This window comes from Anopheles merus, chromosome 3R (assembly GCF_017562075.2).
Source record: "Anopheles merus strain MAF chromosome 3R, AmerM5.1, whole genome shotgun sequence".
In the NCBI taxonomy this organism is placed as follows: domain Eukaryota; kingdom Metazoa; phylum Arthropoda; class Insecta; order Diptera; family Culicidae; genus Anopheles; species Anopheles merus.
The window spans coordinates 27,207,677-27,235,575 of NC_054084.1; the positions used below are offsets into that span (position 1 = coordinate 27,207,677).

Sequence of the window (27,899 nt, forward strand, 5' to 3'; positions counted from 1 at the left end):
AACCTCTATAAATGAAATTAAACACACTAACACTTGCAGAGCTTTGAACCCAGTTCCGTTGCAGATGAATCTATCGACAGACCTTCAGCAAGATAAGCGTTGTGCAGCAAGATAAGCGTTTCCTTCTATCTGACCCTTTTTGTTTTGCACACTGTTAGTCCCTCATCAAAGTAAATTATGTTCGAAAAAGCAAGCCTTTTTGAAATCTCGTACTTTTATTCATTTTTTAACCCAAAAATGGCCTTAACAGCAACCTCAGCAGGTGACCAAAAGGGCTGTGAAAATTAATGTGTTTGCGTACCGGCACAACCACTCATGCTAGTGAAATAAACATGTCGGCATGCAAAAGGTGGAAGTACCGGGAGCGTCAGAGAGCGGAACGATGTACAAATAAATGCCTTCAACTTTATTACAATTAGCCGTACAGACTTTGGCATACGATTTCTGAAGCCTGCCGGCTCGATTCTTTCAGGTGATATCGATCGAAACACAAAGCATACCATTGCTGCTCACCGAACATGTGTGCCTCTCAGCACAATGTGTGCCATTAAAAAACAGCTACCACGCTTGCTGATATCGAACTACACACCTCCCGGGGCACTTTATGCCCGTCTAAAGGTGTAAAACGGGCAAAGGGTGGTAAGCAATTTAAATCCCCAAAAATAAAAACCCCATCCAAAAGAAAAAGGTCCCGAATAATAGACACCACTAAAGTTGGAACTTTGGAACATCCCCTCGTTATAGAATCGTTATACCGGAGGCAGGAGAAACAGAAGAAGAATAAACAAAACACCAAAGCACAAGCGCAAGATAAGACACGTCGCTTGGCTGACAAGCGGTACCGTATGAATACTATTTCTATTGCTGTTTTGTTTCGTGTGCGTTTCCTTCCCCCCGTATTCGAGTCCGACCCCAAAACCGCACCCCATTTCCCTAAACTGAATGTGTGACTTTTCCGCCTTATCGCATACACTCCAATCTCGGACACTTAAGTTGAATTGGTGTACGTGTGACGTGTGTCCAGCAGCGAAACAATGCACCGACCAAAAAAACATCGGGATCCCTTTTGTGGTCTTGAACTCCTTCCTGACCTGACCTCTTGGAGCGAAAGAAACAGATCGCAATTGAAGCACCTGATCCGCCGCGACCTCCGAACCATGGCGAACAATAATCGCTCTCACCATTTATCGTTTGGCTTCCGTATGTGCAAAGGGTAGGGTAGTAAAACCAGACCACCCCTACACACTCACACACACACATACAAAAATTTCAGTAAAGGTAGGACCTAACATCATGATCTCATCTCCACCGTTGCATATAGTGTGTTGTGTGACCCATGTTAGTCTGCTTTACGATGCTCATTATACGGTGATTAGTCGGGGTATGGTGAGCATATCGGTGTGAAAATGGCACAGTTTTGCTGAACTTACAAACGACTGGTAACCAAAAAAAAGGGTCGATTAGGATGTGCAATCAAGCTCATGGGCACGGTTGATGAAAGAATTTTAAAGGCTTTTGCCTTTTTTTAAGAATTAAAAGGTTCAAAACTACGACCAGAGAGTATCTGCCATACACAATTCACGCAGTTTTTTTTTTAAATTCTTCTCTCTTTGTCCCGCCTATAAGTTAAGCACGAGTAAGCAACACCTTTTGCTCTGCAAAGGGCCCGAGTCCTTTATGTCTAAACCGGCATCATTATGGTGTGCGGTTCTACTTCACATATGGAGCAACCCTTGAAAATTACACGAAATGTGATGTGATTTCATTACTACGCCCTCAGGTACAACTGGTGTGTACAGTCTACCAACCTCTCACCAGCGCTGTGCTGTTCTTCTTGATTCCCTTTTTTCGTTCAACATCAGCAGCAGCAAAAGGAATGAAAGTGGGAATGGAGCAAGAACAGCGAGTCAGTAATTAAAATTGCATTTGCGCTTACAAAATCAGCACATGTTAATTAAAATGTCTCCTTCAATTATTTGATTGCATCCCAGCTCGCAAACGCACACAAACATACACACAAGAACAAACCCGGGTCCCGGCAGGTTCACCTTGCTCAAGCGGTTGTACGTGCACGAGATGCACAAGCAGGTAGTGTGTCTGTGCTAACAAGCAATCTTAATCGGCTCTTGTCGAAGCAGCAGACGACCGGACGACCGTCTTCCGCACTGGAACTGGGTTGTGTGCAACATTCTAAGAAATCGAACAAGCAAACCCTGAAGTTTGGTTTGAAACAAAATGCAATTAAACACCGGGAGCCGGGATCGATAAAGGGTGGCGGGAGCCGCAACTATGTAACATTGTTAAAGGGGAATGTTTTTTTTCTCCTCTTCTGTTTAAGCCATTCTTACCATTGGCTGGGTACTAACTGTGGTGCAAACAAACAAACCCATCGACGTGTTCTTATCTTCGGTGTTCTGCTTTGCAACATTTATTATTCAATTTTCTACGGGCCGCTGGTTCTACGGGACGCTGCGGGACCGGTTGTAATAAACGAGGTGGAGCAGGAAATGTCTTCCAATCAAACCGGGTTTAATGGGTTGTTTGTGCATGGCAATGTGCTACCAGCGCAGAGTGTTATGATTTTAATAAGCGAAAAAACACTTGTAGATGCACAAATAAGGGTAAAGGGGAGTGGTTTGAGGAGAGAGAAAGAGCAAAGAGAGACATAGTTAATAATTTGTAATCTCTTGAGCGTGGTGTGTTTTTTGAAGAAAATTGATGTATTTTACATTTACAGAGGATGCATGCAAGGCTATTTTGGAATAAGTGTGTTATTTTTTAATGAAGAATAATAAGAACAAGGCAAAGAGTATTCTAGTGTGTTAATGTTTGGGATTTGAGGAATACAAAGTAATATTTTAGCGGAACAAGGAGCATTAATTGACAAATAAAACAAGAGAGCGCCTAAAAGCATGCAAAAAAATTGTTTAATTATTTTGGGCAATATGAACACGTATTCCATACTCTGGAAAAAAAAATTAAAGCGCATTTCTTTCCCTTACCGTTCAATTTAGATCAGGTCTCATGTAATTCACTTATTATAAATTTAAAAATTAAATTGATTCTTGACGAAAAATAAAAAAATAAAAATATTAATTTTCGTTTGCAGCGTCATTAATAATATTTATCTAAATTGATATGTTTTCACATTTCTTATTTTTTTATTTTTTTTTTGTTACAGACAAAACAATCTATTCTATTACATAACATTATATTTTTGCAACATATTCTCTAAATTCATCTCTCATACCACATTTTGTAATGCTTATTGCATACCTTAAGGCGTTGTTAATGACTTTAATTAAAGAAAGCATGCTCGGTTTATTTTATTTGACCAAAAATCATTTAAAAGACGATTAGTTTTCCAAAAATCTTGAAACATTGCGTGACAGGCAGAATAATATTTGCTTTCAAAATACAATACATTTAACGTTGAATCCACGAAACTACAAGTAACTGCTTACAATCACACTCGAAGCTGGCAGTTGCACTAATTCTTACTCTCTTAGTGAGCACATCGTCTTTACAAGATGTTGTTAACAGCGTAATAGCTTCGCTTGACGATTCACTGCAGCCATCGACCATAATATTTTAATTCTACCAAGAGACAACACGCAAAGTATGATCACCCTGATTATGGGCACGATTAAAGCATTTTTAACCACCCCACGCGGGCGCGTTCCCTTCTCGATGGGATGGATGTAAAGGGAAGCGTTCCAATCTTAAACCATAAATGCAAATTTACCTTCGTAATGAAAGCTAAATCGAAATACAGCTGCACTAATTGCAACGAGCTCGCTGGCGAACCGGAGCGAATCTAGACGCCTTACAGCCGTTAACAGGCACAACTAAACAGCTTCTTTTTTCTCGCTTTTCTCACCACCACCACCATATGGTTCTAGCGCTTTTTGCTATCATTCCTTTTGAAATCAGTTATTTTTTTATCCCTACTTTTTTTTTTAACCAACTCAACCATCTGCACTGGATGGTTGCGGTGCAAAAATCTGCAGTTGGAAAGTTTTAGCCCGGAAGCGTGGGAAAGATAAAAGAGCACCCAACCGGTATCGTACCGGAACTTTCTCTTGAAGCGCATGAGGAGTGAAAATAAAACTGCAGCAAAACAGCATCTTATACGCCGTGATGTGCAGGCAAAGAAAAGGCAGAAGAAACAGCACACAAAACACAAACGCCCAGTCCCCAGTCCATGAAGGCAACAGGAGCAACTCCTTCCCTGTGTTGCGTGGATGCGAGCGCAGAGCGCACCACCGGGATGTGGTAGTTCAAATTAAACTTTCCCATTTAATAATATAACAATTTTTATTCCGCATTGCCACAACCACACATACACATTGGTGCTGACTTAAGGTGTGCTTCCCCCAACTCACCTAGCAATTGTGAGGAAAACTAGAAACAGATGCCTCTGGTAAGAGCATCGCTTGCATTGCTGCTTGTTTGCGCTGCGTTGCGCTTATGTTATGCGCCCGCTGCACATCCGCCATTTATTTTGCAGTAACTTTTGTTTCGCTTCCCAACAGGTTCTAAAACTTCCCCACTGGAACGCCCTGTTCTCTCTCTCTCGCGCGCTCACTTCCTGCTGGATGTTGATGCGCTGCTGTCTTTTGCACCGCCCCGTCAGCATTTGCCAATCTGATGCTGATCATTTCATTACAGCCTCCGCACAGCCGTACCCTCCACACCTTGGCACGTGTGGTGTGGTTTCGCTTTTAGCAACGGTTCGCGCTTTTTTCCTAGTTAACAGAAAGACAGGGGCCACCATGCAGTATTAGTGTCATTACTATTTTTATTTTTATTATCATTACTATTATCATTGTTTTCAGTTTGCTCGGCACCCCCCTCCCGAGCCGACACCCGACACTGCAGATGCGCCGCAGGCTGGTTGCATTATTGCTTTTTTTTCACAACCTTCCTCGCTTTATTTCCGCGAGCTCTTCAACGCTTCAGCCAGCGTGTGGACATGCTGCGCTAGGTATGGGTCTCGGTTTGAAAACTTTTGCACTTCACACCAAGCGACCCCACATGCGCCACCGCCGCCGCCCGATGTTTTTTTTTTTCTTTTTACCACCATTCCATACCATTTCTAGGGTTGAAAAATTGAAACACACAGCCGCGGGAAGAGCTTCCAGGAAGCGGGAAAGCAATAGGAACAGCACAGTAGGTAGAGCGAGTGGTACATTTCACCCCCACCAAACACGCGTCCACACATTCGATTCAATTACTATTTTATGCATTTCAATTTACTTAATTTCATACTTTGGTCCTCTGTTTCGCTTCCGCTTCGCGTGCCTGTTTCATTGTTCGCGCGTGTTGGAATGAAAGTTTTTTCGCTTGTTTTTACCCCTTTCTTTACACGTTTTTACCTTGCAGCACCGAAGTCTGTGCTGGGGAATGCTTTGTTTTCACATCAACTGAAACTGGTTTGATTTTTTTGTGTTTGTTTCTTTTTTGCAAAAATTCTAAAGCACAAAATTGAAATTGATGGTCTGATGGGCGGAATGAGTTTGGCTTTTATTGCATATTTATTACATTTGTTTTAGTTTTTGTGACCATGTGGAATGAATGCGTAGCTGAAACGTTTATTGCATTTCAGGTTAGACAACCCTAAAATAATGGTTTCAATTTGCAAAAGCTCATCTAATCATGAGCAGCAGCAGTAGCATAAAAACGGTCTTTTGTATTTGTAATTCAATTTTTTTGTTATTTTGATAACAACAAAAGAACGATGGTGCAAACAAATATCAAAAATCATCCACTACTCAAATGACTCTTTAAATTTAATGTTTTGTAGGTCATGCGTGAAACGTGAACATATTTGAGGTAGTTATTAGCTTTTTATTCATAGGAAAAATTCGAACCATAAATTACCCCTAAATGTATGCAAATTCGAGAGCTTTTTTCTAACATTGGGGGCTTTCACGATTCTAGTTAGTTTTTTGTATGGAGTTTGACAGTTGGAGGCTGAAATCATGTAAACACTCCATACAAAACAACACAAAAAACTAGCCTGCAATTTTCAGTCTAGATTATTCTAGCCACAAAGCTAGAATTAGATTCGAGTACCTGCTCGAAAACACGGTGTTGTTTACATTTATCCCAAGGTGCATTAAAGAAATTAGTTGGTGGAATCTGCAATCAAAGTGTATGTAGGTCTCATAGCAATTTTTTATAACACAATTTTGAGCATCACTTTTTGACAGAACGAGTGAAATTTTTTTCTCCAACGAGCTTTCTGGAGGCTTGACGAATACACAAAACACTATTAAAATCTTCATTCAGAAGCAGAAGCGACAAAAATCAGCCTTCTAAATTCATACACCTTGGGATAAGCCCACCTGTATATTATACTTACATAGATAGCTGCTCGAAAACTGCTATACAATGCAAACAGCTGACAGGCTAAAATTTCAACCTACAAACTTCAAACGGAAGGGCCCCATTAGTAAAAACATATTCTACCATTTGGCGTTCGCGGTCATACGAAAAGCTTCCACCCGTTCTATCAAAAAGTGACGTTCAAATTCTGCTATATAAAACAGTCTGCGAGACCATCTGGTCTATATACTCTATGGGACTGCCCATCGTTAATTATTTATTTATTGAAAAAGTATGAAAAAGAAACCCAATTTTCAATTTCGCCTAAATGTAAGCAATCTGATGTTCTACATTACCTTTCACATTAATGTAATTATGGTTGATGAGCTCTTGTTGTTGATGTATTTATTATTGAGTGACTCATAACAAGATAGTCAGTCATGATCTAATCAAAATTGTATATTCCAAGCATATTTGTTAAATTTCATATATATATAAAGGTATGATATTGCGTTTGCTACACGGAGGACTTGCTTTGCTACCAGAATACATGTATTTGCCCTAAAGTATACAATCAGCTATGCAAAATGATCTTACGTGTTCAACTTCTACATAGAAATTGACGTGTTTAATTGCTTGTAGATTGTGATTTTCTTTGTTAATTTTCTGTTAAACCGATCACCAACTCAGCAGCCAGTTAAAGCTCAGCAGCTATTTTGTAATCGATAGATTAAAGGTGATTGATTTAGTTCTCTTTACCGTCTGGAGCATTATTCAATGGTTATTCTATCTAATTTTTTCATGGGAATTAGTTTATATATTTTAAAACGTTTTTTTTTTTTTAAATTAAACTTGATTGCAAAATATCACTCTCATTCATACAACCAATGATGAATGCTACTTTATGTTCAATCTGCCTCTGCTTGATACTTTGTTTTGTTTCGCTCTCTTTTTCACTCCTGCACCACGGTAGGACAATATAAAAAATACACTTTACGATCGCGGTTTCATTTTGGTGGTGCATTTCACGAAACGATTGCGTCGGTTTTCAATAGCGCAATATTCAAGCTGCAACAAAAAACACAAAACCACATCCAAATAAAAAATTAAAATGCCAAAATGTGTTGCTCCTGCAACAGCGCTATGCAGTGAAGGGGCAGTGGCACGAGGGAAATCCTGTGGGATTGGAGTGGGAGAACGATCACCCTCCGGCTAGTGCTTACTAATTAGCCCAATTAGTTTGTTACTTAATTAAGGGACCGACAGTTCGCAACCTGCGCAACGTCAAGTGCTATAGGTGCAGTGCAAGCCACCGGAGCGTAATGGGACGTTTGCGTTGGCAAAGGCGGCATGAAGCTGCACAAAGTAATGGTTCGTGAGTGGCGCGAATGATTCGCGGGCTGGCGCGAAGCTAGAAGGGCGTGAAATAAAACGTAAATTAAAAAGCACACGGTAGAAAACAACTGCTCAAACCCCCAAAAATCCGGCGAACCTGCTACACCACGGGGCTGGTGATAAAATGGCAAATAAAGTTGCACAATTTGTGGGGCGTGCTAGCGAGCGTGGAGCGAGCCGTCGTTGTTTGTGTCAGTGCATGTTTTAAAGCCGAAAGATCATGGGGATTTTTGGGAAAGTTTTTGCATTCAACCGGAGGGATATTTTGCTGGTTGCAGCGCTGTTTACTTTAACGTTGGCTCTGTGCGCATGCAAACGGTGGTTTTTTCCGTTACGCCAGAATGTATGCAATGTAATAAATTTTCATCAGAAATGGTCGTTTTTGTTTTCGCGTGAAACGGTAAGTGTTTATAAATGTTTTTTGAGAGAGATTTTTGTACCATAAACTTTGGCTTAGTGTATACAAATACAATGTATGCAAAATTGCATACATTTAGGCGTTCTATACCGTGTACTTTACGTGAAGCACACCGTAATAATTGCTTTCCGTCAAGCTACTGGCAAAAATGAGCCTAAGCTTTAATGCACGTAGCATTTTTATAAAAGTTTTGTTCTATCCCTATATTTTTAAAAACATTTTGAAATGATTCATCAACTTGCAACAGTTTTTACTGACCAAAAATGAATGAGCCAAATTTTTGGATGCTCAGCTGCAACGAAAGTTGCATACCATCAGGCGTAGTTACATCACGATTGCCTATTTTCAGGCTGTTTCATCGGCTCCTTTGCTACAAATCGACAAACTTCATAACAATCCGACAAATCATTTATCTATAAAACTGTTGAACGATCAAATTCTACTACCAATTTTACTTCTCGCAGACATCGAGAAAGTGTTGTTTTGGTGTAAATGAGAACCTTTTCCCGATTAAGTAAAAGTAAATCCGAAACATTAAAGGCCTTTTCTCATAAAAGCAATCGCTTAAGGTAGGCTCATAAAAATGTCCCCCAACCCTCTAGAGGCCTAGAGGCGCCCCGATTGGTGCAATTACCTTTCCGCCAAACCCCCTACCTCGCTTTCCACCACCAATAAATCCCGACTGGACACACAGCAAATGAGCGAACACGATTATTTTACTGCACTTTCGTTCGATTTTTCCTGCCCGCTTGATGGTGCTGCACTTGAGCGGGGAACACAAAATTTATGTTCGTTTTCTGGTCTTTTTTTTATATCCCCTCCCAAGCACGCCCAACCTGCCAATGATGATGATGATGATGATGAGCTGATGTGATCGTCGTTGTCGACCATCGTCTGCAGTGACACACAAACACAAAAGGCACGTTTTCCGATAATTGCTGCAATTCGATTGCGCTCTGGATAGTGTCGACGGCAAACCGTGGGAGAGAGGACAAATCGGGAAAAGAAAATGCTCCCAAAAAACAACAACAACAACAACAAAAACATCAATGAAGAGCAGGAAGAGGGGACGCCCCTTCTCACCTTCCGGATTGTCAGCCCCTTCGGAAAGCTCGGTCGGTGTGTTTTCATTCGAGGCCATAAAACATCCGTGGCGTAAAATAAATGTCCTTTCAAAGGAAAAGAAAAAAGAACAAGGGAATGGTGTGTGTGTGTATACCAGAGGCTTGGAGGCCAACACCCCCTCCCCACCCATACCAAGGCACTATCAAGCCGAACAATCGCACATCGAGGACGACAAAAGAGCGTCGTCCGGAAAACGGAACGAAGCTCTGTCTGATACTGATGCTGCTGCTGCTGCTGCATCTCCTACTGCTGGAAAAGCGGTGGAAAACGAGCCGGAACAATAGCAGAAGCCCCTGCCCCGGAAGCAAACTCTCCGGGCCGCTTCCAATGTGTCGATTGTTGATTTTTATGATATTTTTATAACATCTCCTCCTGCTCCTCCTCCTCTTCCCGCTCGACCCGGGACTGTTTCCTGTTTGCGCGTTCCCTCGGCACAACTGGATGGAAAAGCTATCTGTGCTAATCAAAGGTTCTATCGATAGAAGAAAGCAATACAAAAAAAAACACACACACAAAAAAGGAAAGTTAGACCCCCAACCCCGGTGAGGCAGAAGAACCAATTTTCATTTCGGTGCACCCTACCGTGCGTCCCTACCGTCCTTCGGAGAGAAAAGCAAAGTCTGTGGCCAAACAGACGCACACTGGTCCTCACACTCGTCATTCGGAAAATGGGAACGACAAACTTTTCACTGCCGGCATTTGTACGGCTGCACGGCACTAAAGGCAAAAGACCGTTTTCTTTCCCACCACACACCCCTCGCCCGTTCCCATAAGGCAAAAACTCACAATTCGGAAGACACACACAGAAGGCGACCAAAGCTGGCAGCAAATCAATTGGAATATTTTAGTGGCGACGCGCTTTTTTATTTATGATTTGTTTATTTAATTTGTAGCTTCCGGATTGCGTTGTTTTTTTTTTTTGCCTTTTTGAATGATTTCTTTCTTGCTCTTTCCACTTGCTTCCTCATTCTCGTTCCCGCACAAATCGTTCTCGGTGCGTTTCGGTACGCAAAAGAAAAGCAAAACGTGACGGCAGCGCCGTATTGATTTGTTTTTAATTTCCCGGCACAGGTCCTCCCTCCGCCGTCGGAAAATATTGGCGTGAAGGGAAAGTTTTATGAATCATTAAGCGAAGCTAAGCATCAACAGAAAACATCAGCAAAACACACAGACACACAGACAAACGCGTCGCTGTAGATTTATCTTATCGGACCAAATTACACTGAAAGCGTGCGTTCGTTAGCGACGCCAGCTTCAGCACGATACGCGCCTGTTATGCGCCAATGGGCATGATTTTTAGTTGCGTTTTTGCTGTTTGCCGACCTGAGTAATTTTCTACGGAAGCAATTTTTGAAAGGTAAAATTTATCGCAATTGCAGGTGAAGCGAATAATTGTAGACTCAAATTGGTTGGCGATGGTTGGAATGATTTCGGGAAAATGTTGGCTAACGCTTTGTTAGATAGTTAGTTAGTTACTGACGCTTGACCAATCAGATTTAATTGTAAATTGCAGCGCTAGCCATTTATTTGCTCAACAGGTGTTTTTGTGCGCCCGATTCCTTCACTGTAACTTGTTAGTGTTGGGTATTTCTCAGAAAGTAACTTAAAACAGCACAAGAAGACTCTCTCTATCTGGTCTGCTTTTTATAGAATACGTCGACGAGTCGCTCGATCAACAGTCATTCTTGAGGATGCTCGGTCCTTGGCTGCAGCCTCCCATCTATGTAGAAACCCGATCTCCAACAGGCCGATCTTCAGGATGCTCGGTTCGCCATACAGCTCAGCAAGCTCGTAGTGAATCCTTCTCCTTCACGTTCCATGCTCGAACACACCGCCAAAGATGGACCGGAGGATGCGTCGCTCTAGCACGCCCAGAGCGTTTGCATCCTCCAGGACTTGTGTCCACAGAGAACCACCGGGCGAATTAATGTGCGATATATCTCACATTCCGTGCAGATTCAAAGTCTTGTGGATCTCAGCAGCCGGTGAAGCCCATAGTATGCACGATTCCCCTGGACAATGCGTTTCCGGATTTCGCTGCTGATGTCGTTGTCCGAAGTAACGACCGTTGCCGTCAACTAATACACTGCTTCCCAGTTGGCAAGCAGGTACTTCGTCTTCGTCGCATTGATTCTCAATCCAATTCTTGCTGCTTCGCGTTTGAGTCCGGTGTACGTCTCACACACCTTTGTTGTTGTCCTGCCGATGATGTCGATGTCATCCGCAAAGCCAAGAAATTGGAGAGACCGGTAGAGGATAGTGCTATATATGTTGTTGTCTAGCCCCGCACTTCAAATCACACCTTCCAGGACGATCGGCACGGAGCGCAAGAAGTATCTGATATAAAATACACATCTTATTCTTCTTGAGTTAACGTCCTACGCGAACATGCTGGCTTGTAAAGGGTTTCGGTTTGTTAGAATCCAGTTTTTTTTAATTCATTCATTTCACCAATTAGGATTCTGAATTGAAACTACAAAAATTAAATAACGGTTTATTTAAAATTAACATCCCCGCCCATAGTTCTCTCTCATACTTTTTTCACCGGGCTCGTACTGCAACGACAAAGATAAAGATATTTTCGGTGCATTGTTTTAACCTAATCTAAAATTTGGTTGGATTTTTATGAAATAGGCTGTCATTTGCAATGCAATAGCTTTATAAAATAAACTTTTAACAAATTTTATGAATCTAAATTTACACAAAATAAAACCATTTCATTTACCATTTTGCTCCCATAGTGCGAAAGTGACAGTTGCGATCAGAGTGACCAGAAATACCGATTTATCTGTATTCCTACCGATTTTATATATGCCTACCGATTCACAGATGACCGCCCTAAAACTACCGATTTTCCATTTATCCTACCAAAAATCACAGTTATTTGATTTTTCAGTCGTTTATTTGTACGTTTGTTTGCCTGGCACTTTTTATTTTTATCCGTTAAAATTTAATGTTCATAATAAGCAGAAAATGTCAGTTGCGTGGATTCCGGGAATTGCTCGTCAAAGAAAATCTTTTAAATTTGAATTTTAATCTCACTGTCGGCGGTTAAAGCTTACCCGACAGACAAAGAGAAATAAATTTTCAGGCGAGGGGTAAGTAGAAACACACGGTGAGGTTTGGCCCAAGATCGGATCCGAAGTCCGTTGTTTTGGGCTAAAAATTAAAAATGTTAGATGGAGCGCTACCACGGAAAGAATGCGCTCTATTGCATGCCTTTAAAATGCACGAGGCGCTCCCAAATAACCAAATCGTCCTTAACCCACTGTAAAACCACTTCAAACCCACGTGGGTTTGTGGTGGTCGATTCAGTCGTTAACCCACCAAATTTTAGAACAATCGGAGCTGCCAGTTCCGATCCGATGTATTTATCTTGTCCACCCTTAACCCACCTTTTCCAAAAATGCTTTGAGGAAAAGTTTGGTCAAGGTTTGGCTCGGTTGATTAAATTCATTCACTTACATCACTGCACTTCAACTTCAGCTATATTATTAGTCTATAAACTATGCACTGACCAGCGAAATGGAAGAGTTCATTCGCAAGTAAACAAACACACATATACACATATTACACATGAATGTTTTACAACAAACCAACTTAAACACACACGTTTAATTGCTTCCTTTGCACAAATAAATAACATTTTTAACACAGGTGAAACATGTTGAGCAAATAAATTGCCCGTGCATAAAATCTGACTTCAACAAAATTGAAGTGGTGGCTGCTTCTGTGGCCGTGTGGCTTAACCCACCAAACTGATAGTTTTTTAGCTTTGTTTGATGGAACTGGATTTTTAGTACAAGAAATTGGTGGCGTTTTCGGTATCTTCCCAAGCGCCACAGATTAAGCTTAAACGACTGGAAAATTGAATATCCATATAAAAAAATGAAAGCTCCACAGCTTCATTGGTTTGATCAATAGATGGCGTATTACAACTCATCATTATATTGCTATCCTGTTCTTGCAATGTGTTTCGACAAGTTTCATCTTATCATGACCTATATAGCCTTATAACTTTCTGAGCAAAAATCTATGTGAATGGTCGTGTGGTCAGATACGTGGGTATCAACACCAACGACCATAACTCAATTCTCACTTGCTTCAGTACTAGTGGTGTCCGTTGGAGTTTAGTAATTAAACAATTGTAAGTCCGTTCTAGTTCTAGCGATGCATAACTTCAATGCGAAACCATACAACAGTACAGAGGAAATGAGAAAGCTCTCCTCCAAGCGATGAAGCTCAACTGGTTGGGGTATCCCACCAACAGAGAGCGCCACCAGCTTTTTTGCTATTTTTAGAATGCATGAGTCGTTTGCCGTCTGCTAAACGAAGTCTTTCTATATTCCGTTTAGGTAGAGAACTTGAGTCGTTTAGAAGCCGTTTAGTGGTCGTTTAGTGGATTTGTGGCACTTGGGTTGGTTATATGGGCTCTCACTGAAAAGAACGCTCGCTCGCGCTGTTTCATTGTATTTTCCTCATCCATTTCTTTTGGCTTGCGCTGCGCTGGATTGGTACCCCACTTGATTCCAGCGAGTTGCGCTGCGCTGGACTGAAACCCCCTCCCGCTCGTTTCTTTCTTAGCGCGCTGTGCGCTTCCCTTTACACGGACTTGGTGCACCCGAATCAAAAGAAACACTTTAACACCACAAACTTGGTTTATAAATATTTTATCACTTTTATATCAATTCATAGCTTCACACAATCTTGCTTCAAACCACACACATTATTTATAAAAGACGCACACTTTTTCATTCTCTTTGCTAGTAGGGTAAAAAGAAATTGATCGTTAAAATAATTGATTAAATTTAAATGGTTGCGTTATCAACAGGCTCCTGCCGAAATCTGCCAATATAATCTGGCCACACTGGCATGCAAGGCAAAAGCTCGCTCGAAAGGTCAACAACCGTCGCAAAACGTCAAAAACGACCGTCGCCAGCGCCTCGAAATCGTTGCGAGTTTCGCTCGCTGGCGACGTCGGTTTGCAGTACCTTGCGACGTCGGTTTTGACGTTTTGCGACGGTTTTGCGACGGTTACCGCCAAAAAGCTCGCCTGACCAGCGGACCAGTGTGGCCAGAAATACCGATGTATATACATATATCTAGGGTTTGAAGGAAAAAATCTCAATTTTTTAATCATTGAACTGCAAAACTCAGCCAAACAATTAAATCAATCTAAATAATCCAGCGAAAATCAAATGACAGCACGTACGATAACGTCCGTGAAACCGCTGAACCAAATCTAATCCATATCCTAGATAAAGGATGCATATTCTCGTGAGATGGAACTTTCATTTTGCGCATTAGCACCCCCCCCCCCCCCCCCCCCCCATCCCGCTTAACATTTCCTTCGCTTTTACTTCTTTTAAGTTACGAGTTTTAACCTACCGAAAACTACCGATAACATTTTGATGCGCCTACCGAAAACCGCCAAAATAATCTGGCCACACTGGTTGCGATGCGCCTTCCATAGAAAAGCTTTGTTTACGTTTTTTCGCGTGCACAACATACAACAAATCCACCCCAGTTTTCTGTGCGTTTTTCGCTTGTTTTATTCCATCGGAAGCGCATGCCGTTTATCCTCGGAAACACCGACGTCGTCGATCACAACCACCAGAGTGTTGCTGTTCAAAAATGTTAGAAGAGATGCGGTACATAAAGCTGCCGGCGAAAACGTACCGCACGATAGCGAACACAAACAAGCTGCACTTCAGCCTGGACGGGTTGGGCGCCCCGAAACGCCACTTTGTGAAGGTGAACGTGGCGGAGTTTGTGAGCGAAATCAAGAAGCGCCCGATCCTGTACAACACCACCCACCAGGACTATCGGCGCATCAGCCTGCGGAACGACGCCTGGATCGAGGTGGCGCTGGCCATGAACCTGTCCGAGCAGGAGTGCAAGAAGCGGTGGCGCAGCATGCGCGACGCATTCATCAAAACGGTGCGCAACAAGAACGAGACGGAGCGGAAGGCGTGGATCCACTACCGGCTGCTGGAGTTTATGCTGCCGTACCTGTCCTCGCGGAAGGAGTGAGTAGAAGTGGGGTGGTGCGATTTGCGAAACGGTGCTATTACATTCATGTTTGTCCACCTTTGCAGGGACTTTGAGGCGAGCAACGAGTGCAGCCAGTGTATAGAGAATGACGAGGAAATCGATTACCTTGAGGTCGACAGTGACGACGAGCTGTTCGATGGTACGATCGCCGTCTCGTACGTAACGCACGACGGGAAGGAGGTGTTCCAAGTGATGCACGCACCCATCAAGCAGGAAATACCCGTTGAGGACGAAACGATGCAGCAAGACACGGAAGAAGAGATCGAGGACGGCAATGAGGAGGAGGAGCAGCAGCTGCAACCACTGCCGTACAGTCCACTGCCCGGCCCGGAGTATCTGCTCGCGACCACCACGGACGACGAAACCGAGCAAGACGAAGCAGAGCTGTACGAAGAGCAACAGCCACAGCACAACGATTATCCGCTCGAGTGGCACACGGAGCACCTGGAAAGCGACGGGCGGGAAATTGACGACGATGCGGAGCTGAACGAATCTCTACCAAGCAAGCGTTTGAAGACCGCACTTCCATCGGCATCGGTTTCGATCGCTTCATCGCCCTATCCCTCCCCGGTAACGGTGCAGCAGGAAGCAACTGTTCCACCTTTACCTCAGCAACAACCATCGCCGCCACCGCCACCGCCTCCACCGGTCCAGCAGGAGGAAAGCAAAGAGTCCGACGCACGGTTAGGCATTACCGATCCGGACGAACGGTTTCTGCTGTCCTGTGCACCGATCCTGCGAAGGCTACCGAACAAGAAGAACCTGCTGGCGCGGTTACGAATACAGCAGCTGCTGTTCGAGCTCGAGTACGACGAGAAGTACTGCTACGAGGGTACGTAGATGGCGGGGGTTGGGGCTTAGCGCTGTGGTGGAAGAGAGACGTCCCTTCCAATTTCACCTTCAAGGCTGATAGGTTTGTGCACACACACACACACATTCGAAGGATATTTTGTAAAATAAATTATTATACATAGAAATACATATATGAGACGCTCTTGCTAACTTGAGTTAACAGTTAAAACCAATTTGATTCAATATTCTGAATGTATGTTCTTAAATTACTGTTTTTTTTATTATTTAGGTTGTTTTTTTATGTTTAAATTGAATCGAAATGACAAATTTACGCGTTCAGTAGAGCTCGAATACGGTAGCGATGGAAGAATGAGTTAATGAATGAAGTGATCGATGATGCCATTGTTGCCAACTTCCGATGCGGATCTCTATGACTGGCTGGTGAGACTTGCCATCAGGAACTCCATTTTGTTGTGGAAATTCTTGCCCTCCATCTTATCAAACCGGACCTGTTAATAAAAAAAAAAACAAGAAATGCATTAAATAACATACACTTTGAAACCCCCAAAATTGCGCATTTCTCAACCGCACCTCCTTAAAATGTCCACCCAAATGCTCCCAGTGGCGGCCCTGCACCAACGAACCGGGGAAAAAGTCCTTCGCCGGGCTCTGGGCAATAAACACCTTCACATCGATCTGCGAATCGCACCGCACCTGTACCGCAATCAACCGATCACTGTTCGGCGACGCCAGCACGCACGAGCTCGCATTGCCGAGCGGTTCCACCGACCCAATGCCCAGATGGCTGCTGCTGGACAGTATCTGCCACGCCATGCATTTGGCCAGATTCTGCAAACACACGATCTGGTGCTGGCTAATCTGGCAGAGGATCAGATCGCGCAGCTCCTGCGGCTCGTACGACATGTGCATGATGCGCCCGTCGCGACAGATACACTTCAGCGAGCGCTCCTTCACGTGAATCACGAGCGAGGTGCGCAGGTTCGCATCGTACCCGTGCGAGGTGATGTTAATCTTGACGCACGACATCGTCGGACTGTTCATCGCGTTCCAGTGCGAGGTGATCATCGGATCCCTCACGTCCCGCGCCACCGTATCGAGCACGTACTGCGTGCGGCGGCGCGTGAAAATGTGCTGCGCCTGGGCAATGATCTGCTCGAGCAGCGTTTGCGATTTCGTCATCTCGAGCAGCTCGTGCCGATCGTACGCCGAGGGACCGGCCAGCATACGCTTCTTGCTCGGGCCCAGCGGCCCGCTGGCCGGGTGCGGGAACGGGTGGTGCGTGTTTTTGTGGTGAAACTCGCGCAACAGCTGATGCAAACTGTGCTCCAGCACGTGGTCGTGATCTTTGATCGGTTCCGAGCTGTTGTTCGAATCGGAGGACGTCGAGTGGCACAGGCTGATGATGAGCTGGATGCCCGGGAGCAGCGTCGCCCGGATCTGGTTGCCCACGACGACGTGCGGGATCGGTGCCTGCAGCTGGACCGCTTCCCGGGCCAGCTGGTTGAACAGCTCCTTGCAGAACAGCACGTTCTGGGCGTACTCGAGCGTCTGCTGCCAGGCGCCGGCCTGCGGAACCAGCTGCGTCGAGCCCATCATGTTGACCGTGGCGGTGCAGAGATCTTCCTGGTCCTTCTGCGTGATGACCTTGATGAACGCCACACCCTGCAGCTCGGTCGGCACGTTCACGCGCAGCGCCGAGTTGATCTTCGGGCAAGCGACCGTCCCGGCGGCCCCCGAGCCGGACGGGCTAGCGGGCGGCGAACCGGACTCTTCGTCCTCCGCCTTCGTCACCTCGAACATGCCCGGATGCATAAACTTCGAACCGGCCGTCCGGTAGCTTAAATCTCCGATGATGGTGTTGGAAACCTTCTTCAGCCTCCAGTTGCGCCGCAACCGCAGCAGCTCGATGTGGAAATCGGTCGAGTTGGAGCGGCTGACGCCCTGGTCGCTCTGGACCGCTTTCAGCCGCTCCACCCCACTTTGCAGTATGTTGGCCGCACTGGCAAGCGCTTTCTTGCGTGCGTACACCAGCACCATCTGCTTCACTTCCGGCGGTTCTTGCGGAATCGGATCCAGCACCATGTAGCGCTTTTCCTTCGCAATGTTGAGTACGTCCGACAGTACGCACACTTCCGTCAGCGCTTCCTTCAGCTTGTTGCGTACCGAGTCCCAGGGCCACAGGCTCGACTGGAACTGTTCCTTCGGGTCTTTCGATTCTTCCTCCTTCTTTTCATCCTCCTTTTTGATTGATTGCTGCAGCAGATCGATATCGCTGGAGGTTTTGCTGAAGTCGATCTTGGTGGCACACTTTGCCAGATGTTCCGAGAGAGTCGGTGGGCTACGTAGGGGAGAGGGGAAATGAGAAGCACGGTAATACGAGCGCGAGTTGTGTGTGGATTAGTCGCCGCACGTCTACTTACAGCTGATAAATCTCTGTACCATCGTAGGCTATCTCCTGTATTTGATTTTCTATCGGTGCCTCGACACTTATGTTCGCCGAGAGCGACATTTTGAAGCTGAAACGTTAGCAATTCCCCCTTAAATTGATTCTAATTAGTTCCGGACTGTCTTCGTACACAAAATGCAAGCTATTTTGTTTTTGCGGTTTTTGACAGCACCAACTCTACACAAAATGTAATTGACAGTTCAAGCGTTTGAGAGAAGTGAGCAATTTTTTTTGAAAAGTAGCTCAGTTCTTCATGAAATGCCGTTGATGTTTTCAAATTAAATTCATCTTCACGAATTTCTTTACCTTTTAAACAAAAGGCCCATCGAACTTCTGTCAAAATTATACGGAGTTGAGAGTACCCTCTTAGCCTCGTTTGAGAAGAAGATGCTCAGAAGGATCCTTGGCCCCGTATGTGTGAAAATACTAAGGAGGAGCTGCTATAATGACGAGCTATACGAGATGAATGGCGACCTCACCGTCGTAAAACGTATCAAGCTTGCCAGGCTCCAGTGAGCTGACCATTTTTTGCGCATGAAAACGGACGACCCAGCCCGTAAAGCATTTTAGACAGTCCACAAAGACAGAGGAGGTATGGTAGACCCAAATTAAGGTGGCAGGATGGTTTGGAGGCGTTCGCCATAAGGGCCATGCCTGTGCTCCATCGCAACCCAATTGCCACAAATCCACTAAACGACCACTAAACGGGATTCTAAACGACTGAAGCTCTCTACCTAAACGGAATATAAAAATACCTCGTTTAGCGGACGATGAACGCCTGATTCTAAAAATAGCACAAAAAAAAGCCGGTGGTTCCATCTGTTGATGATACCCAACCAGTGAAGCGCTTTCCTCGCTTTGAGAGCTTTATCCTTCCCTCTGTACTGTTATATGGTTCTTTATTGAAGTTATGCATCGCTAGATCTAGAACGGCGAAACGATTGTTTGAATACTAAACTCCACTGTGAACTATTTGTAAAGAAGCAAGTGAGATTTGAATAATATTCGATGGTGTTCCCAAGCACCACAAATTCACTAAACGACCATTAAACGGGTTCTAAACGACTCAAGCTCTCAACCTAAACGTAATATAGAAAGACTTCGTTTAGCAGACGGCAAACGACTCATGCATTCTAAAAATTGCAAAAAGCTGGTGCCGCCATCTGTTTGTGGGATACCCAACCAGTGGAGCTTCCTCGCTTGGAGGAGAGCTTTCTCATTTCCTCTATACTGTTGTATGGTTTCGCATTGAAGTTATGCATTGCTAGAACAAGAACGGCGATACGATTGTTTAAATACTAAACTCCAATGTAATCTACCAGCATTGAAGTAAGTGAGATTTGAGTAATGGTCGTTGGTGGTGATTCCCACGTATCTGACCACACGACCATTCATATAGATTTTTGCCCGGCAAGTTATAGGTCATGATTAGATGAAGCTTCTCGAGAAACACATTGTAAGAAAAGGGCAGCAATATACAGACGGTCTCCGAGATACACGGTAACTCTTATACGCGGATTCGGAGATAAGCGGTTTTTTTTAATTTTACAGTTCTTTGAGCAAATTGTACTAATTTGACTCATCAATTGTAAAATGCTAAATAAATTCCCTTGTGATCGATTGTTAACAACCATTTGTAACGATTTAAAACTATTAGCGCCCGCGGAAACGCGTATAACAATCCTGCCATATAAATGAAACGTCATTCGAACCTCGGAAATGCAGATATGCTCTTGCTGGATATTTCTGCGGAACTGTTATACGCGTTTGAACGAGCCCGCGGACACGTATTTGCGGCCTTATATTTAGTCAGAATCTTATCAAATGTTAAATTATTCCCTAGTTCCCTAGTTCCTACTAGTAAAATTGCACAAAAATTAGTGATATTGTGACAAAAAATCACGAGATTCGACTTACGTGGAAATTCGAGATACGCGGTATTTTGCGGCCGTTTTCGGTCCCCATTTAACGTGTATCTCTAGGACCGCCTGTAAATATTTGCAACCGATGCTCAACAAATGTTGCTCAGTTTTGATACGCTCCGCAAAATGCAGCGTGTAGCGTGCACTTCAGCAGATTAAACAGCTCCGTCGCTGTGTAGAGTTGCTTTTTGAAGCGACGCCCTTGACAGTGTAGACTTTCCTTCTCACTTGCCAAACAAGAGGGCAAGCGTTCGGTCGACGTTCAGAAGTGCTCCGTACGTTTCAAGTGAAAAAGTGCATTGAAAACCATCTACCATCGAGTAAAAGCAGTGAATACTCTCAAAATCCGCCTCGAAACGTTTTAAAGCCAGTTCGTGCTCTACCGCAGCTCACACCGACCCTGCTCAGTGTGCTAAAAATTGAAGCAGAGAAAAGTGAACACTCCCGGGTAGCCCAAAGCAAAGCATCGCCATCTTTTTTTTCACACACTTTGTGGTGCTGGTGCGCATTATCGATTTTTCACCACACATCGGTTAGCACGAAAAGGAAAAATAACCCAACCCACCCGCACAGCACAGGGGGTTATTGAACGAACAATAGAACAAACTGTTTTGTCCGGAACTGTCCGGAACTCATCGCACCTGCCGCCCAAACTCCGTTTTTTCTTCGGCCGCTTCCGACGACATCGAACGTATTGCTCCGCTGCGCTCCACCTACACACATCCACCCTTCTACGCGCGCCATTAAGCCGTGCCCCGTGCGCCCGCCCGCTCGTCGACGATAATCGCCCAACCTACGACGACGGTAACCATTTCCACCACCACAAAACGCAAAATCTAGTTTTTCTCTTCGTTCGAAACGCCCAGCAAAAAAAAAAACACCCGAACACCAGAAAACTACTATCCTCTGTATGATTTTGTCCGTTCCCGTCCGTTCCTCGATTAAAAGCGCTCTAACGACAGGAGAAAAGACGAACGAACAGGCCAAATGCAACCTACCTCTCCTTCGTGTCCCGATTGGCAATCACCACCTCGCCCTCCCTTACTCACATCCACCGCGCGTGCTTGCTGTAACGATATTGAATTTTTGGGGAGAAAGATATTGATTCGATAATACCCCGAAAGCGCTGCCCAAGGACGAAGGAAAAAATCTTTTCAAATGACAATTCTTGAAATATGGAATATTTTTGGTTAGATTTTTGTATCATCCGGTCGCAGCTGCTGAGTTCAAGTGACTTAGCATGTTAAATCACTCTACCGGGTTTGTTCTTAAAATAACGGTCTTTCGTGGTGTGTATGTGTGTTCGCTCGCCCCCGGGTCACACATGCAATTTTTCATAACGCCTCCCGCGAGGGCTTAGGCCTGATACCCCCCCACCCATTGGGTCTATTCAATCTATTTTTTACCCCCTTTGCTTCTAATGCGTTTTTGAAGCGCATTTGCGGCGAAAATCTGTGTGAGATTTGTGCGCAAGCGCCGCACGCCACACCACTATCACGAACGACCTCCTACCTACCCACCTCGGCCCTAACCATTCGAACACAGCTCGTGATGAGGAAGTTCGTGCGATGAGTGAAATAATATTCAGTCTTTTCCCTTTTTTGTTTGGTTTTGCTCATTGCATTTAATTTCCTTTCGTTCCTTTTTGGTTCGTCTATTCGCTATACCAATTGCGTGTGGTAAGCTGGTCTGTCCGACCGGTTTCCTTCCTGTGCACAACATTTGGAGGGTTGTTTAATAGTTGGCATCTGCCACCAGAAGCGTTCCAACCAGGTCTCGGGCTGCGCGCTCTGATGACCAGAGCAAGAGATCTATTTTCGAACGTGTACGTCTCCCTGCCCTGTCTAATATGTGTTACTTTGGCGCAGTTTCGACGCAGATGATTGAACACTGTTCGTTTACAGCGCACTACCTTTACTGACACTACTTCAAGCATTTGACTCCCGTTGGAAAGCAGCAAGCTACGAAACCATTCGGGAAAATCTTCTCTGGAATATGCAGCATCCTTAAACTGATTGGAAAATTCTTCAAACCACTAGAACGATATCCACGAAAGAGCATGCCTTGACTGCGTGCGTGGTAGACACGTGATAAACTTAAAGTGAATAGCCAGAAAGAAAAAAAGAACAAAACCACCGCCTGCTTGCCTGCTGTCCTATCGTTTTATCGTTTTTTACGGGGCTATACCTACCGAGTGTTGCTATACCGCTTCTCTTCAATGCTTCCTTTCTCCTGCTAAATGGGCACTGCAAAGACACTTCCCTTAGCTGTAAGCGAAGAGATTAAAATGCGTAATTGTTCCCGCTGCTACTACTATTACTACCACTGTTGTGGGCAGTTGTGCCGACCCCTGGACTTACTTGTTATACTACTACACTACGATTTTTTGGTAGCTTTCCTTCGCTTCCGCCACATCTCCCTCCAGAGCACATTCGTCAAGAGATCCTACCATCCCACCGTCGTGCGCGTGTGTGTGTGACCGTCTCTTCTACATCGCATCTAATTTTCGTTCGTTCCGTTTCGTTACCGTTTATGCATCGAGTATAGTTTTGTTTTCCGTTTAATTTACCCGTGACCCGCAAACGACGAACCCCCCCCCCCCCCCGACGTTCGATAAGGATGACGTGAGGCCCCGCCAGAACGACGACATATAAAATACAACGTTCCAATCCTCTGACCCGCAAACTCAACAACAATGCATGGTGTTGGAGAACGAGCAAGCCGCTTGTGCACAATTAGAACCGCGTTCCTCCTATCTTCCTCGTAGAATGCAAGTCAACAAACACTCACTCACACACAAACACAAAACGACGATGCAACCAAACGCAAAAAAACAACTGCCCACTGCTCATATTCATCCATCACTGCGCCGAGTACCGAGAATTCGAAACATCCAGTTCAGTTTGTTGCAGTTAAGTTCTGGACGAAAATTTCAAGCAAACAATCTTCAAATATTGCGCGCCATGCTCTTACACCATTGCATTATCCTTCTGATGATGCGGTGAAAACTATCTTCAGAAAAACAGATTCCGACAAAAGCTTGACCAAACTGGCCTTCTGGTTGGCGCAGATGTTCCTGCTGTTGTGCCTATCTCGCTCCTGGAACCGTGTACACATACCGCGCTCGCGCATAATTCTTCATTTATGGTCTCAACCAGCACACAGTTGCATTGCTCTCGCCCAACCAACAACCGTTTTTATATCCGCGTGATCGGCTGCTTGCTTTCTGTAACGATAAAAAAGACCTCCCGTGGAGAAGATGCTACAACAACAGGAGTACTGCGCACCTACATTAACGCCTACAAGCGCGCTCTATCCGACTCTCTCTCTCAATCTCTCTCTCTTTCTCTTCTACCACCGCATAATCTTCAGTTTTCGTTCGACGTATTGGTTTATCTACGCAAATTATACTACAGCGCTTGCACAATGAAACTCATCACGAAACTTCCATCTTCTCTAATTTCTACGTTCTACGTCCTCTAGATAGTGTTTGCGTTCCTCTCCTTAAACACGGAAAAGCTTATCATCATGTATCATTATTTGTTATCTATCCTTGTAAAGCACATCGTTTCAATCTATTGAGAAGACGTGTTGCCGTTCGCATGTTAATAGACAGAAAGATTCCATTTGTAAGATTTGCGTTAGAAGTAAAATTCCAATTTTTTTTGAGTAGTTTTTATTTATCGTTTATCTGTGTCGATATGTTTTCCATTAAATTTTGCAAAAAGTGTCATTAAAAAAGAATGCACCAGGTCATTAAAAAAAGCCGTAAGATCGTATGGTTTATGGTAACTCTGTGTGCTGCATGCTTGATAATAGGACCTATTATCTGTATGAGAAGAGATTTGATAAGAGTTATAGATAGCGTCAAATTGGAATGTACTCAGTGCCTAGCTTATTCGTAACGCTCCCTTCATAATTTGCAATACATTTGTAACTTCCCTACATTACTCTTGATTCCTCGTTTATCTCAACTGATTTGTAAACATTACCGTTGCCGTTCAGAATTGGCGTGATACGAATTGATGTCGAAATCCGCAACCTGCTCGTCTTTTATCACACGTATTGACATTGCTTTTAAACCTAGAAAATTGAACACTACAAGCTACCCTGCCCAATATACCCAACCAACAATCAAATCTAAAACCAAACAAACAAACAAAAATCTCATCATCTCTACCACTACTACCTTAGCCATTGTCTTACAAGTAATCTATTTCGCTACGAACCACTATTCTGATCAATTTCACAGTCAAACACGTCGACGAACTACTACTGCGCTACTACTACTACTTCCTACCACACGCAAAGTGCAGGGCGCTGTGCATTTGCATCGACGCGCAGTTGGCAGTGTGACCTCAACCTGTCCCTCTGTGCCCTCCCTGTGCGCGTGTGCGCTACGACGTTCTTCGAAGGAAGAAAGGAAGAGAGAGAGAGAGAGCTAGCGCTCTAGAGCAAGTAGTTAACGGCGCTATCTTCTGCGACAGCTTCTTCGAACAACAGCAACAGTTGCATCGTCGACAAAGAGAGAGATAGAGAGAGAGACAGATAAGAGAGCGTGCGATACGGAACACTCCTCACAGTCGCCGTCGTCGTCCTCGTCGTCCTCGTCAACGCATCTTCCAGAGCCATCGTCTGCGATCCTGTAGCGTGTAAGCAAACCTTACTAGCGACTTACAAAGCTGTTATCCTCTACACCTAGTAGACGATACGTACTGTCTGTGTGTCTCTGTTTTGCGAGGTGTGGGAAATACTGTGGCAGAGAGAAAGCGAAATTTTGGGCGAAGCATAGGGAACTATCTAACAAACCAAACCAAACAAATCCACACACTGTTTGATTTGATTTAAACAGCGTTCAGCGACGAACCCCCGCACACACGCGAGCACTAGCAGCAGCGGACAGTGGAAGGCGAGCAACCCTCTTCCCCGTAAAAACAGCAAGGGCAAATAACGATGGGCGATTCGAAGGGCACGCGCGTCTACGTCGGCAACCTGACCGATAAAGTGAAGAAGGAGGATCTTGAGGGCGAATTCACCAAGTACGGTAAATTGAACTCTGTCTGGGTAGCTTTCAATCCACCAGGTTTCGCGTTCATTGAGTTCGAAAACAAGGAGGAGGCGGAAACGGCCTGCGATAATCTGAACGGCCAGGACATACTCGGCTCGAAGCTGCGCGTCGAAATCTCGAAGGGCCGGCGCAACCCGCGCGGCGCATCGCGTGGCTTCCGCGGGCCGCCGGGCCGCAACGGGGGCAGCGGTGGTGGCAGTATCGGTGGCAGTGGCGGTGGCAGTAGCTTCCGGAATGGGTCGCGCGGTGGCTTCCGGGACGGAGGCGGCTCGAGCTACCGGAGCGGCAGCAGTGGCGGCGGCGGTAGCAGCTTCCGTGGCGGGAGCCGTAGCTCTGGCCGGTTTGACGGCGGGTACGGTAGCAGTGGCGGCGGTGGTGGACGCTCGAGCGGGTACAGTAGGGATGGGGGCCGCGACGGTGGCTACGGCAGCAGTGGCGGTAGCTTCGGAGGCGGTGGCGGTTATGGCGGTGGTCGTAGCAGTGGCGGCGGTGGCGGTGGTGGCGGTGGCGGACGTTTCCGTTCACGGTCGCCGGTTGGTGGTCGTGGTCGGTATTAAGGCGGAATCGGACCGGCGACCGGCGGTTGGGCGCTTGGCGGTTCAAAGTTCTCCCTTAAAACTGTTTGCCAGGCACAGGCTCATATGTGTGTGTGTGTGTGTGGAAGACAAGAAAAGGCCAATGATGATGAACTAAAGAGAAATAACTTCAATTAGCATTTAAGCCAAACTAATGGAACTGTTGTGTATATGGTTTGACAAGGGTTATCACAAAGGCCACACACAAATGAGAGCCTACCCCACAGTAGCACCACCCTATTCTAGATATATACGTGGATCTTTGGTTGTATGTTTTAAATAGCGTACTAAAAAGGGATACGCGAAGGATAGTAGTAGAAGCCAAACTATGCGATGATTCAGTTTCGAAAGGAGATCAAGAATTTTAAAAGTGACAATTTTAGCTGCAAACGAAGCGCTAAACCAGCAGATCTTTAGAGATTGTTTGTAAAGCAAAGCGTTCAAAAATGAACGGAAACAGCCTGGCCGGCATGCTCTACAACAAACACCAGTATCTATTCTTCTTCGCCCCACATGTCTCGACAAAACCGTTTAGGCAATGAGTCTGTATTTAGTGAACCTCCCCCATTAACAAAGTGTCTCGAAGCTAGGAGACAGTGAACAAGCAACAGAACGTGCGCAGCGAATATATATTAGCAATGTAAGCAACTTTCATTTTTGTAAACATTTGTCATAAGCGCCACAAAATGTGAACAACACACACCCATCGTATGGATAACAAATATTGTTGTAATCTCCTCCCCCATTTGTAATTACAATTATCGGACTCATACTCTGAATTAATATAAAGTGAAATTATCCTTCCATACTAAGAAAAGGAGTGAAACCTACGTTTACTAATTGGCTCGAATGTTTAGACCATTTGTTTTAGTCGAATTACGTTGATTGATGTGTACCCCATAGGGTATGTAGATCATCGTCATGAGGAGTTTGTTCCTTAGTCAATCCTTCGCCAGAGCAATAGGATATTCTGCTGAAAAATATACATTGGCATGTGTGTTTTATTGTGAAGAAGCAAATGTAACACACCTTTGGCTACGGCAGTCACAACATCCGTTTAAAGGGAGGGGAGAAAAGTAAAGCAATAGCAAAACAGCATTCAAGTGTGGTGCGTGTGTATGTTCGCAATGATAATCGTATAACAGTTTTAGGTTAAATTATTTATGTTGTGTGATCTAAATCTCCCATCCCCTACTCATCACCACCCCGTTGCGGGTGGTGCGCACTCGAGGAGAGTTTTCTTGCTGCCAGCTGGATCTCAATACAAAAAGAGAGGAAGAAAGTGCTGATAAAACCACCGCCTCCGACACGTGTAATGTGAAAGAGCGATAGTTTGAGGGAAATAAGTAGGAAAATTGTCCTCGTTTCACAAACTCTTGCGTACAACGGTCGTACAAAGAAGAAGAAGGTGAAATGGTGTTACACACAGTGGCTTCTCCTCTTGCACTAGTTGTGGACAAAAAAAAAAAACAGATAATCTCTCGACCTTTTTAGTGCATCATCCACACTTTCTGAGTAAAAACAAAAAATGCAACAAAAATTTATGAAAAAAAAGATAAATAAAAACATAATACCTAGAAATAGAATAGAATCTGCCGATTGGCGACCTTTTTTTTCTATACAGAAATAACGATGGAAACGAAAGAAATGTGACAAATTGAGAAATAGGAACCAATCATGGATTATGTAACGTTAAAATTGTCATCATCATAACAACAATTGATCGATATTCTAGTAACAAACTTTAACAGAA

The 27,899-nt window shown here is 44.5% G+C and overlaps 3 protein-coding genes across 4 annotated transcripts; 2 read left to right on the forward strand and 1 right to left on the reverse strand.

The window, feature by feature from the left end:
- Positions 1-14,648: 14,648 nt before the first annotated feature.
- Positions 14,649-16,309, forward strand: LOC121596179 (uncharacterized protein At4g04980-like). Its single transcript, XM_041920893.1, has 2 exons — positions 14,649-15,297; positions 15,367-16,309. Exons 1-2 carry the CDS (start codon positions 14,903-14,905, stop codon positions 16,160-16,162), a joined length of 1,191 nt encoding a protein of 396 aa, XP_041776827.1. The 5' UTR covers positions 14,649-14,902; the 3' UTR covers positions 16,163-16,309.
- Positions 16,310-16,368: 59 nt separating this feature from the next.
- Positions 16,369-18,737, reverse strand: LOC121597503 (mediator of RNA polymerase II transcription subunit 17). The gene is made up of 3 exons (XM_041923313.1): positions 18,556-18,737; positions 16,706-18,473; positions 16,369-16,623 (listed from the first exon to the last, which is right to left on the reverse strand). The coding sequence occupies exons 1-3, from the start codon at positions 18,642-18,644 to the stop codon at positions 16,543-16,545; spliced, it is 1,938 nt and encodes a 645-aa protein (XP_041779247.1). The 5' UTR covers positions 18,645-18,737; the 3' UTR covers positions 16,369-16,542.
- A 1,975-nt stretch (positions 18,738-20,712) lies between these two features.
- LOC121595898 (RNA-binding protein Rsf1) lies at positions 20,713-27,732 on the forward strand. 2 transcript variants are annotated; one of them, XM_041920287.1, is made up of 3 exons: positions 20,713-21,307; positions 24,756-25,155; positions 25,356-27,732. In XM_041920287.1, exon 3 carries the CDS (start codon positions 25,457-25,459, stop codon positions 26,126-26,128), a length of 672 nt encoding a protein of 223 aa, XP_041776221.1. In that variant the 5' UTR covers positions 20,713-21,307; positions 24,756-25,155; positions 25,356-25,456; the 3' UTR covers positions 26,129-27,732. The 2 variants fall into 2 exon arrangements, with proteins under 2 accessions (XP_041776221.1, XP_041776220.1); XM_041920286.1 differs by having other exon boundaries at positions 24,756-27,732.
- Positions 27,733-27,899: the final 167 nt, after the last annotated feature.